Source organism: Melanotaenia boesemani, chromosome 19 (assembly GCF_017639745.1).
Source record: "Melanotaenia boesemani isolate fMelBoe1 chromosome 19, fMelBoe1.pri, whole genome shotgun sequence".
NCBI lineage: Eukaryota > Metazoa > Chordata > Actinopteri > Atheriniformes > Melanotaeniidae > Melanotaenia > Melanotaenia boesemani.
The window spans coordinates 4,900,014-4,913,342 of NC_055700.1; the positions used below are offsets into that span (position 1 = coordinate 4,900,014).

Consider the following 13,329-nt stretch of genomic DNA (forward strand, 5'->3'; position numbering starts at 1 on the left):
ATATCAATCCTGCAATTTAATCTGTATGAAGAAACATTTTAATGCAAACACGTTTGCAGTTGTTCAGATTTGCTGGAACATCTTCCGTCTGTCTTTTATTCATAGTTGCAGTATTTTGTACCTCAGGGCCACCGTACAGCTGCTTCTTCAAACTCTGCTGCTCACTTGTCCACACCACACTGTAGATCCTGAAAAATTTGACTACAGCGTCCTCGTGTGGACACTAATAAACCATCGTATGTTAAATTAAGAAGTCTGCAGGAATCATTTGAAGTTATTCTGACTGGGAAATTGTTGCAGTATTTTTTTTTATAACAAAAGCAATAATAATTAATTAAAAGATCATGCATTGTTCTGGAGGGTGATGGCTGCTCTGTCCTTTCTTGTAAATGCTTGTGTTGCATTTCTAGTCAACTATGTTGTCCAGCTGAACTCCAAGGTATTTATATTCCTCCAGGGGACCACATTTTAACCAAACTTTCTGTCCATGCAAGAGGACCTTTGCAGGACTGTGGTGTCCAATGTGGACAGAGTCCCATCAGGCCCCTGCTTTAATCAGGATCTCATCACCTGTTATCTGCATCCTGGACATAAGCTGTATGCAAAGACTCTGCTCCAAATCATCAGACTACAGGGCAGCGTCACCAGGGAGACAAGCAGAGATGATATATGTCCACAATGTTCACTTTTCATGTTTCAGATTACACCTTTTTAAATGTGCAACATTTACCTCAATACAGGATATATTTTTAGATACAGTTTAAGTTGCACTTTTTGGTGGAAAAACAAAATGCTTTAAAGAAAATATTAATCTCAGTATCTTTTAATATAATTAAAAATGACAAAAAAGACTTCCTGCATTTTATTGCACATGCTGCTGAATCTTTATTTACAGCATTTTAATTTGTCAAAACTTTAACAAACACTAATACCTTCATGAATAAAATAGAGAGACTACATCCTGTCCCATATGCACAAGCCAGTGTCATGTTTTCCTTTAGTACCAGTCATCTGTAGGAAGAGAACTTTCCTTTGACAGGATGCCAGCTGAAGTGCCAAGTGATGCATGTCCATCGCCATCCTCAGAAAAAAGAAAACCTAGAGACAAGCTGCCAAACATTATCAGAGTCATGCCTCCCACAGGGGATTTAAAGTAGGAAAAGTGTTTTGCCCCTTATAAAGCAACATGTGCCTACAACACAACATTTCACTTATTCGACGTGTATAAACTTGGTTGCTGCCGTCATTTGGAGCGTCACTATTTCTGTAGTGTTAGTTGGTCCTTTTATTAATTCATCCATTCATTTTCTGTACCGCTTCGTCCCATTCAGGGTCGCAGGGAAGCTGGAGCCTATCCCCGCAATTAACAGGCTGGTACACCCTGGACAGGTCACCAGTCCATCATAGGACTATAATTAAAATACATATTTATAATTATTGACTTTTACTCTAGGCAGTATCAACTCACAGCAACAAGGCTGCAAACTACCGTCTATTTACTGTAACTATTCAAATAAAAACATCAACGTTCAAACCTGAGCCGAGTGGAATCATTAAACAGAACTTTTCCTTTAAGTAAGTCACCGCAGAATAGTTTACATCAGAAAAACCATTCAGGAGCCTTCGGTCCGTCATATTAGAGTCTAGTGAGTTTCATTTGGCTGGATTATTTGCTGGCATCAGTTGCAGGCTGGTGCTTTGGCGTCCGCGAAGACGAAGAAGGCCAGGGAATACCCGGGAAGCTGCAGGTGTTCAGCTGGAGGCTGATGCACGCCGCTGAGGGAGGGCAGAGTTTTATCATCCACCATCTTCAGCACCTCTCCATTCAGCTTTACAGACCTTAAAAAACATACACACAATTTCCTGTTAAATTCAGCAAACAGGATAAAAACCCATGAAATTTACTTTTGATGAAAACTGTTCTCCATGTTGACAAGATATTTCTGTTGATCTGCCAGCTGTACATCCTTCCTGTCCTACCGCATCCAGACTGACCTTTGACCTCTCTCACCAACAGAACGCTTCCTTCCCAGGATGTTTGTACATTTTTAACTGTTCTGAGTAACTCTGGAGACCTTTGTGGTGAGAAATCTAAGAGACCAACAGCTTCAGAAACCTTCAAGGTCTAGTTTGTCACATCAGTCGCCACCAGATGTCACCAAACTGAACTCCTCCTTCAAACAGTGTGTGTCTCTTTAGATGTGGATTTACTTTAACTCCACATACAGATGCTAGGCTCAGAATTTGCTAGAAACATTTTGAAAACATGGATCCATCCTGTCTTGTATCAATGTTTCAGGCTGCTGGTGGTGTAATGGTGTGGGGGATGTCTTCTTGGCCCACTCTGGGTCTTTTAGTACCAGCATGGCCTGGTTTAACCACCACAGCCTACCTGAGTATTGTTGCCATTCCTTTATGACCACAGTGGAGCATCTTCTGATGCTACTTCCAACAGGATAATGCACCATGTCACAAAGCTCAGATAATCTCCACCTGCTTTCTAGAACATAATGAGTTTACTGGACTCCAACGGCCTCCACAGTATCCAGATCTCAGTCCAGTAGAGCAGCTTTGGGATGTGGTGGAACGGGAGATTCTCATCATGGATGCAGCCGACAAACCTGCAGCAACTGTGTGATGCTGTCATGTCAATATGGAGAAAACCTCTGAGGAAGGTTTCCATCACCTTGCTGAATCTGTTACACCAAGAATTAAGGCAGTTTTGATGGCAAATGGGGGACCAAAGTGCTACTAAAAGCAGCAACACAGACCAAAACATGATCACCATCATGAGTTGTAGCCTTACAAAAAGAATGCTCCTCTTTCTGATCAGTTGCTGCTGTTGGCCTGAGTCAGCTTTGCAAACACACAAAAGCTTTTTCCTGCCAACATGCAGGGTCTGTACAAAGAGACGCGACGGCCTGGTCTGAATCAGAGTGAAACAACAACTGCACTCGTCCCTTTACCTGCTGCTGAGGAAGATCCACCATCACCTGTTTCAGGTGTGTTTCCTTCCTCTCCACAGTCTGACACACAGGAGGCAGAGAGAGTCCACACCTCAGCCTCCGTCAGGTGGAAAACAATGTACCAACCCGAGTGTAAAATTAGCTTCCAAAGCTCCCCGCTGAAGTGGATTTACATCATCAGTGATGACCTCAGTGCATGAAACAGGCTTCAATTCAATCACTGTTCAGAAAGATTTTAAAGAGCAGATTTCCTCTCACACATCTTTTTACATCAAGTCACAGCGAGCATCACAGCAGTTAAGATGCACCTCATGGAACAGACGAGATAAACATGACTTTCCCATGACTCGGTGCTTCTCACTCAGAGATAAATGACCATATTCACACAGCTCAGGCACCTGGAGTAGAGTCCCTCCTCCCCCTGGCGGTCAGACTGAAGGACAAAAGCGTCCACTGTGCTGTTGGAGATGAGGGCCGGAACCGAGATCCTCGCTGGCTTCTTACTCAGGTTCATTGACATCAGCACGACGGCTCCGCTCCTGTAACTGCAGATACAGAGAACAACAACCTGAAAACATCTCGCTTCATTCTCTTTGACTAAATCAGAGTTTTTTAAACCTTTGATGGTTGTTTGCTATAAGAAGCTGCACAGGCTGAACTCTGACTGGTTTATATCGTTTTTACAGCACCGCAATTTGCGTCTCACAATGAAGAAAAGCTATTAAACCTGTATTTAATCCAAATATTGAGCCAGCCAGTGAAATTTGATGTCTTTCAGCCTGCGAAGCTTCTTAACACACTTCAGTAATCAAGAAGATTTGGAGCTTTACACAATTAATCATCTACAATGTGATAATCTTAACATGTTTTTGAGTCTCTGCTGTCACTTAAAACGGAAATTACATTTGAGTAAAAAAGACAAAAAGACAAATAATGGAACTGAAAGTGTTTTTCATTTGAATTTCTAAAAGTTTAGTGTTATCTAATAGATAACAGCAGCCCTCTGCTGAATGCTGCCTCCACATTGTGGAGGAGTTCCCTGTCACAGAGGCTCAGGGGCTCTTTTGGACCAACTTCAATTAGACTGTACAACAACACAGCATTGGCAGCCTTCAAGGAGGAAAGACATCAGAAATCATCCAAGAGAAGCGATTAAGGTTTTTTATGTCAATGCAGCCACGTATCTTAAAATCTCATAGTTTAGTTTAACGTTGGTTACACTGCCATGCTCAAACCAAATCTCCTTTTCCCCTCGTTGGTCCTTTCTTTTCAACCCATAAAGACTGAAGGAAGCCTTTAACAAATCATTTCAAAGTGCAAAAATAGTTTAGAAAACACCGAAATTGGTTTGTTTCCAGTAGAACACCCAAAGTAAGGAAGTGGGAATTTGTTCAAATTCAATAAAACTTTATTTCTTTTATAAATAAAGTAGAAACAGTCAAATTGTTTTGGAATCAAAACCATTTATCATGTTAATGTTCATGTCCATGTGTCTTAATCAGTAAAAATAATAAATCACACACAATAATGTGTTAATTGAGCTAAATTCCATGGTTTGCTGCAGATTTTCAGTCTTGTTTCTGGTGGCTGAGTTTTTGTGAGTACCTCTTTTTGTTGGCGCAGTGCAGATATAATCTCACTCTTTTACTTCGGCCAAAACTTGCTTGCGTTGCTTGAACTTTCAAAACCTCTGGTCCAACGAGTCTCTTGTAGAGAACAGACAGCCAATAATCCTAAACAGAGAAACACAAGACAAGAAAGACAGCTTTTACTCCTTAACACCTGCATTCATTTACAATAAAAACAAGCAAAATAAACACTCAGAAAAAAAAGACTGGAACAAAATAAAGTACAACTTAATATTAAATAAAATAATACCAATAAATAGATAAAGAAAATTAATAAATAAATAATATAGAAATAAAAACATAAATATGAGTGAATAACGGCTAATAAATAAATAAATAAAATCGAAAGAAATAAAATAAACATAGGCCAGAAGTGGTTTGACACAAATGTGTGACACCAGCTGTTAAAGGGTTAAAGCAGCATTTTGTCCAGATGGTGGCAGCAGAGAGCGCTGATGAACGCATCTTTCTGTCCAACATTCACGCTCTTTTAGCTCCGGTTCTGATTTTTTATTTCCTTGAAAGTGACTAAATTATTTAAAACCAAGAAATGTTCTAATCATCAGTTAATCAATCAGCTTACTCATGAATATGTCTGTTTTGTTTTCCAGTAATTCTGCTGCCCCCAAGTGGCCAAAAAAGTTAACGACATGACAAAAAATAAAAATAATAATAAAAAATAGCTGCAAAAATGTTTAGCTAAATTGTACTGACTGACTGTCTGACTGTTTTTTGTTTTGTTTTTTTGTCTAAATTGACATCAAATCACGTTTTAGAGATTAAAGAAAAAGTGCAAGTGCTGCCAGAAAGCATCTTTAAACCCAAACTGATTTAAACCAGTGAAGAAGTCTTACAGGAAGAGGATTCAGGTCCTTGTCGATAAGGTGGTAACTCCCAAAACCAACCAACACCTGCCTCATCAGGACGTCCAGGCCCAGTCTGGCTCCCAGACCTAGTTTATCCAGCCACCTGCAGACAGAAAACATTCGACTCTGAGGTGCGTCTCAGCTGCAGTCCGCATACCAAGGGTCTACCAAGGCGTGAGTTTCATGTGTGTGCATTTAGATTACGCTTGATTACAAACTGGTGATTTATCAGTCTGGCTGTGCAGATCCTAATCCATGACTGGCTGGATGTTTGGATTGCTGGTTGGACTTATTGGCTCATTATTATTTAACGGTAAAGCTCACAGCCAATGGGCAGCTGGGTTGGTGTTTGAAAGACTTTCCATTAGAATATTCTGGTCTTTTGATAGTTTTTTTATTGTGTAAATGCTGGTTAAATGATGATCTATATGTTACATTTCTATAACAGGCTTATCTTGGCTTTAATGTTCCTGCTGCCTTTTCCTTGTCAGAACTGGGCTTGCAAGAGTTATCGCCAATAAAAACACGAGGTTATTGCAAATCCACACCCACTGAAAACGAAAACAACGGAAACGAAAACATGGTTTGTGAAAGTGAGTGGAAAATTTCTAGGCCTGCTACTTTTTCTGGAAAGAACTTCACACTCATAATTTACACCCACTAAAGGTGGAAAAAGGACTAATATGAGTTTAGCTCAGCTGGTTAATGACTGTCTTTTGGTTATCTTTCACATGAGGTCTGAGGTTTTTGATTTCCAAAGTTAATCTGGCCTCCTTCATCTTTTATTTACTTTCATTTAGGTTCTGATAGGTTTACTTTGAAAAAATATTTTAAAATGTTTGATTTTACTTTAATCAGTTGTTCCACTTGTCTTTTAATTTATTCCTTTGTAAACCTCTTCAGTCAGTTTCTGAACTTTTTACAGAAACATTTCATGTGGCACTTCTGTCATTCCATATAAATCTGCTTGTTGTAAGCGAGCAGCAGAATTAGTTTAGGATTCATCATGAGACTGGGGCTGCTGGGTAATAACCAGTAAACTCAATCAGCCACTCAATCACCAGTTAAATAACTCTCAGAGACCTCCCCCCTCCCCTGTAAAGAGAATCATGGCCTTGTGCTCCTGTCCTGCTGTCCATCCCTCACATACCTGTTAAATTGAGCTCTGCTGCTCTTCTCTTGAGCCTGAGCTGAGGTATAGCTAACACATGAAAGTCTGCGAGTTGAGCTGAAGTCTGAGGACATGTGTGCTTATTTCTTTTCATACTGAAGCAGTGAGGAGAGAAACAATGAGTTAAACATTTGCTCTGCTCAAGTAAACACTCCCAATGTTAGCATATCCTGCTAACGAGCTTTTTAGTCTCATCTGGGGCTATGTCCACATGGCACCGAAGCCGATTCAGGTGTGAAAACGGTGGCAAAAACTAGCAGAAAGGCTTCAACATCCCCACGACACTACTGTAGTACATACTACAGGCTGTAGGGGTGCTAAAGAGTAATACTCCAAAGATAGAGCAAAACAAGGCATGTGCAGATAAAGGCTCACTGCTTGTTGCAGGAAGTTCACATCGGAAGCAGAAAAAAGAAGATAGCTGAGGATTCACTGCGAAGCAAAGGAGAAACATTTCTTTGGACTAATAAAGAAGTTGAGCTTCTTCTTCAAAAAATACTTGACTATAAAGCATAAAAAACTTGAGGAAGGGTAGATGGGAATCGGCGAGTGTTCGTCACATTGACGTCATATCCTCGAGTTGTGCGGCTTTGCTGTACACACAGGACCAGACAGTAGAGGACTCAAACCGATCCACTTTGGTACCTGGCTTCAGACATGGTCGGTTTCACGGAGGCTAATCCCTGGCTTCGTGGGGATGACAGGGTGGTTTGCTAAAATACTTTTGCGGTTTTGCTGCAATCCGGCATCGTGGGGACGGCCCCTGGATCTCAAGTCACCTTTTCTTGTGACTCAGAAGGATTTAGATGTTTTCTTTTATCTTTTTGGCTTCGGTTTCCTGCAGTTTTAAGACTTGTTTCATTTAGATTAACATGCAATTGTGTATGAATGTGTTAACATCTCCATCAAAAAATAAAACCACCTCATTTCAGACGTCTTTTCAGCTAGAAAACAAAAAAATGTACAGCGAAGAAAAATGTCAGACTTAACTATTGGATTATAAAGACTTTTTTAACTTGTGACTGAATAAATAACTCAACACACTGAGTGTCTGGGTGCAACAAGCGGTAATTTTCACCATTATGATTTAATCTGACTTTGTTTTGATTTGTTCTGGACTCACATGAATCCTGCGACGAACGTGTCCGACAGTCCCAGCGCTCCTCCTCCGTACGCTGAGCTCGTCTCTCCGAGCCACACCGACTTCCCAGGAGACACCCGCTTCACAGTCTGAACCAGAGGAGAAAATACAGACTGACTTCACGGTCAACAAACACTGAGGCATCAAACCGTGTTCTCAATGCCACCACCTCCAGAACTTCATTGGTCTTTAAGGCCAGAGTATCTAGAACTTCAGGATCCAGAAAGTCCTCCAAAGACGTGTCTCTTCCATTCACATAATAACTAGAATACAGAGGACAAGAGTTTGTTAAAACCTAAATGAACACAGTGATGATGCAATAAGAAAGCATGCGGACGATTTAACAAAACCAATTCATGCGGGTCAGTTACTGGGAAGGTTTCAATAGTTAAGTTATTATGGGTAAAGGGTTAGACATGGATACGTATTTGACTTCATCCTTTAAAAGTTTGGATTTTGTGTTAAATATTCAATTTGTTTTGTTTTAAATTTTAATTTGAAATAAAAGTATAAAGGAAAAAGAAATGCAGGTGTTCCACAGGGCTCTGTTTTAGGGCCACTGCTGTGAATTCATCTTGCTAAATGACCTGCTTGATTTGCACATGGAAAAGATGTGGTGGTCTTCTAACACTGACTGTAAAAGGTGAACTCACTGGTGCCAGGTGAGGGCGTCGACGGCCTCGGCTCCGCTCTCCAGGAAGCTGCAGCAGAGCGCAAACAACAAACATCCGTTACTAAAAGAATATTCAGTCTACATAAGGTTTTCACAGCTCTCTCGAAGTCACATTCAAGCACGTTTTCAAGTTTTCTCCCGATATCTCACCATGGTGATACATTACATGTGATTAAACAGGACTCATTGTTTAATAATTTCACTTCCTCATCATATAAAATGATCTTTTTGTGCTATAAAAGACTAAAAAATATCTTTGAAATATCCCACAGGAGGGTGAAAATTTTTCTCATAATGAAAATATAACCTGTCAAAAGATCTTTCCTGTATAGACATGAATAACAACACTGCAATTTTTAACAAATCTTACTCTGAAAACGTGAAGGATATGAGAGGATTATTAGCCAAAGACCATCACCTGAATTCAACTTGGGTTGACATATGTGTCCTTTATTGCTAAAAAAAAGTTCAGATATTTATTTTTATTTAACTTTGTTATTTGGAAGCTTGGTTAGATGAACGATACAAAACAGTATCATTATTACTTTGTCACACGTTCACTGTCCAGTGATAAGTGTACATTTTGAATCATACTGACAAACTGAATATAAATAAACTGAGTTAGAATTAAATTAGCAACTACAGCAATAGGTTAGTAAGTCTGGGCAACATCTGTTCAAAGGACACCATTTCTAGTATAGAATCCAACCATTTTTGGGTTCTGCAGGGGCTGTATTTTTCCAGCTTGTCCATCACTTTGACAGCAGTGAGAATTGCACCATTTTTTACTGAAAGGTCATATTTTTGTGGATTTGGTAGCTCTATATGATCCCCTAAAAGGCAGAGTTTGTGATTTAGATATGATAATACCTAGCCATTTTTAAATATATTTTACAGCTTTTCCCCAAAATGGTTGTATGTATTCTGATTTGACCAATATGCCACAATTCTTCACCTTAAAAAAGGTCAAAAGCAAAAATTATTGTTTTGCTATACAAATTTATGTTTATTTATACCTTAAAAAAGCACAATTTCACAATTAGATTAAGAAGTTGTGTTTTTATATTCTACATGTACATTTAGTCATTTGAAAATTTTTTAAAAGATATATTTTTTTTATAGAGATCCTGAAAATTTGTGATGGAATAAAATGTATATTTAATCACCAGTTTATGATCTAATTGTCCATTTCACTGTGCAGCAGAAACATTTCATGATATATCTGAACATTCACCCCTCTAGTAAGTCTGTCTTGTGGTCCCTCGGCTGGCCCACGTCCGGCCCGTACAGCCCGGCGTCCCGGTACAGTTTGGACTCTGACATTATCTTTCTGAGGTGCGTGAAGTCCAGCCCGAGCTGATATCCATCCACACGAACCCCGGCCTTCTTCTCAAAGCTGTTTGGCTCTGAGGACAAAGACGACAGTTTCTGATGGTGCAGTGATGAAACTTCCTGTGTGCACGTCGCGCCACCAGAGATAAGAAACCACAGACTTTCAGTATTACTTCAACTTCACTGTTATAAATAACAAAAGGAGAAAAATGAAAGAGGAAGTCTTAAAATAACCAAAACACAACGGTGAAACAGAACGCTGATCGACTCTTCCTCCTCTGAAAATAGTCCTCAGTCATTTTGTTTAATTACTTTATATTTGATTTTGTGACTTTTTAAAATTATTATATTATATTCTTGCATTGCATTTTATTAATATTTTGTAACACTTTCTTTTTGTGATTTGATATTAAGTCTTTTTAGCCTCAGAGGACGTCTGACTGATGCGTACCATTTCCCAGCTCCCAGGACATGTGGTACTGTTTGGACTCGCAGTACTGCAGCAGCGTGCGAGCGTTGCTGCTGTTCCAGCTGTTGTCAGCCGTCCTAAGCAGAGCATTGAGGCCGAAGATCAGATCCAAGCCAGAGCAGTTTGTGAGGGAGTGCAGCAGGTCCACAGTGAGTTCTGAGACAGAAAAACATGGTCAGAGGACAGTCAGAGGCTCTCAGAGGACAGCTGCTGAACCATCAGAACCCACCTGAGAACTGGACCCTGTGGTACTTCCTCTGCAGCTCCTCTCCCCTCAGAATGAGCTGCTGCTGAGTCCAGTCCTCCTTCAGCTGCTTCTCCACCCACCAGGGCAGCAGCGAGCTGTCGTAGGACTCATCTGACAACACAACAACATTTCAAACATTTCAGCTGCAGATCGTCTCAGTTCATCCTCTTATCTGTCAACAGAACCAGCTGAGTCGTTTCTGTCAGCCCAAATGTGAGAATGAGGTGAGCAGTAGAGGAAAAAACTGTGAAAATGCATGAAAAGTAATTTACAGAATAACACCCCCACTGCAAAACAATGTCCAAAAAATCACGTTACACGTAAGGAAAAAAGGAAAAATCTACCTACAACTTTACAGAATAACTTCCCCCAAAAATAAAATAAATAAAGAGTTAATTAAATGTTGAGAGGAAAGAAAAGATTGAAAATATTGATAGTAGTAAAAGTTTCCCCTCAAAATTAATGAATTAATTTCTTAAGCTAAATAAAATGACAAAAAATTCTAAAAATGGTAACTAATAGTAATAACAATAAACTTGTTTCTAAAAGTGTAAATATTTGTTTTAAATATTAGAATAAAATCAAATGAAAAAACACAGGGAAAAATAATTATAACAAATTTCTTTTAAAAGAATCAACACAGAACCCAAAAAGTATGATAAATACACAGAAAATTCTTAGCTTTTTTTTTTTTTTTTGTTTGTTTTTTAGAAAATTCTTTGCTAATAGAAATGACACATTTATCTTTTGAACTCTGTCCCTGCTTTTCAGCAACTGAAGGAGAGAAAAAACTACTGCATTCTTCTCATAACAGCATCCGTTTTGTTTACCGGCGAGGCCTGCATCCAGCTGGCTCTTCTGAGGGGTGAACACCATGAAGTCTTGTCTTGTCCCTCCAAACCTTAGAAAAGCTGGACTCAGAGCTTTGGTCAGAACCTGGATCTTTTGAGATCTGAAGAGGGAAAAAAAAGAATTTAGTCATTTGTTGATCACATACCCATAAAGATGAAGCTCCCCACCGCTCCCCTCTTTACTCCCACATCACAGGTCATACAGGACGTACATTATTTAAATGACACTATTTTAACTTGTCTTTACTCATTTTTAAGTTTCAAGTTCTTTGTTATACACTTCTCAGATTACCTCAAACACAAAATACCACATGAAAAAGTACAACAAAGACTGGATTTCATTCAAACTTTCAGAAAAATCAACTCCTCCCATGAGCTGCTGATGTTTTTCTCCCACTTCAGCTTTGAACGTGTCCCCACACATCATCTGCACGGGAACAGCTCTGCAGATGATAAAAGAAAGCTGCACAAAACATGGCCAACATACAGCTGCATGCTGCAACAGACAAACCAGCAGCCTGCAGAAAATATACAACTTCAAGCTCATCGGCTGTTTGTCTGCCATAACGTAAATATCACGGTGAACATGATGTAAATCATTTTGAAAGGCACAGCAGTAAAACAGAAAAAATGCAATAAATAAAACAAAAAATAACAAACAGCATGTCATCCTCGCATCCTCCAGGTTGTTTTTTTAGTTTCTTCACTTCATCAGTGCAGCATTTTAAACATGTTGAGAAAAGAAGTCTCAGCTGCTCAGCTCATCCTTCATTTTACTGATAATCTAATCAGGTCAAATGACCCTGGTCAGATTACGAAGAGCTTTGTTACCTTATAGCTCCGAAATGTGACTAAATGGGGACATATTCAACATAATTGTGGATGAATGTGTCCATAAGACCTCTTAGTCGTCATATTCTATTAATTTGATCTTTTCACATTGTTGTATTGTTAATTTGATCAGAAAACGTGAGCATGGTTTAGATTTCCAGTGAAAACAAACCCACCAGCTGCTGTTTTTGTCTTCTTATTAAGAATTTTAACTTTTGCTTCAATTCTTTTTGTTTAATTTCTGGATCACGATAGAAATACGACATAAAGCTGAACTATTACTATTAAATATGACACAATGCGAGACTGCAGCACATTTTTTACTTTCACTCTGACTTGCTGTCTTCTCTGAAGTTTCCTGCGTCTTTCATCGTGTCTGTTAAATAAACCTGATTCTGGATCATGTTTGGAAAGCGGAACGGATCCACGCGGCGGGGTAAACGTGATCTGGGAGAAGTAGCGCAGACAGCGGCTGCAGTCTGGATTTAAGCGGCTTTTTTGTGTTCTTGGCGCAGAGATGAGCGCACAAAGCTGCGGACAGTGAACTCACCTCAGCAGCAGCATGAAGCGCTCCTCTGCGGCCAGGCTCGCGTCGATGGTGACGGACAGAAAGCGCGGGTCGACCCGGCGAAACACAGCCGACAGGTCCAGATCCAGGTCCAGGAGAACCGGAGAGCTCCTGTTAAAGTACCGGTCTGTTCTGTTTTGGTCTCCATCGGTCCGGTAAAGGCAGAAAGCCAGGACAAGAAGCGGGACTAAGTTCATGACTCAAACACACCAAACACACACTTCCTGCTTAGCCTCATTCACACCGGAGTCGAAACGTCCCGGCGCCACCCCGCAGGAACTCAGGGACAGGACCGGTCCATCCAGCGGGACGGCCTGCGGGAGGGGCCACTGGTTCCCCACCAAGGCATTTTAGTTATTTGATTTATCTAAAGTTCTCCACTGAACAGCTGGGTGGATGAATACTGTAAAAAAAAAAAAATTATAATTATTGATATAAGTTTGTCTTTATATCCATAATCACACATCAGGATATTTTCACAGCCAAACATTTGCTGGATCTCTTGTCCCGGAAGGACAAAGTTTTACATTTTAAATAAATTCTCCGACACTTCTCACTAAAGTCTCTCATTTTTATATCTTAACTA

The 13,329-nt window shown here is 39.9% G+C and overlaps 1 protein-coding gene across 1 annotated transcript; it reads right to left on the minus strand.

The window, feature by feature from the left end:
* Positions 1 to 858: 858 nt before the first annotated feature.
* Positions 859 to 13,002, minus strand: hpse (heparanase). Its single transcript, XM_041969290.1, has 12 exons — positions 12,726 to 13,002; positions 11,324 to 11,445; positions 10,476 to 10,604; positions 10,229 to 10,402; positions 9,680 to 9,851; positions 8,426 to 8,473; positions 7,942 to 8,035; positions 7,755 to 7,861; positions 5,449 to 5,563; positions 4,572 to 4,699; positions 3,365 to 3,511; positions 859 to 1,839 (listed from the first exon to the last, which is right to left on the minus strand). The coding sequence occupies exons 1-12, from the start codon at positions 12,938 to 12,940 to the stop codon at positions 1,680 to 1,682; spliced, it is 1,611 nt and encodes a 536-aa protein (XP_041825224.1). The 5' UTR covers positions 12,941 to 13,002; the 3' UTR covers positions 859 to 1,679.
* Between the last annotated feature and the right edge of the window lie 327 nt (positions 13,003 to 13,329).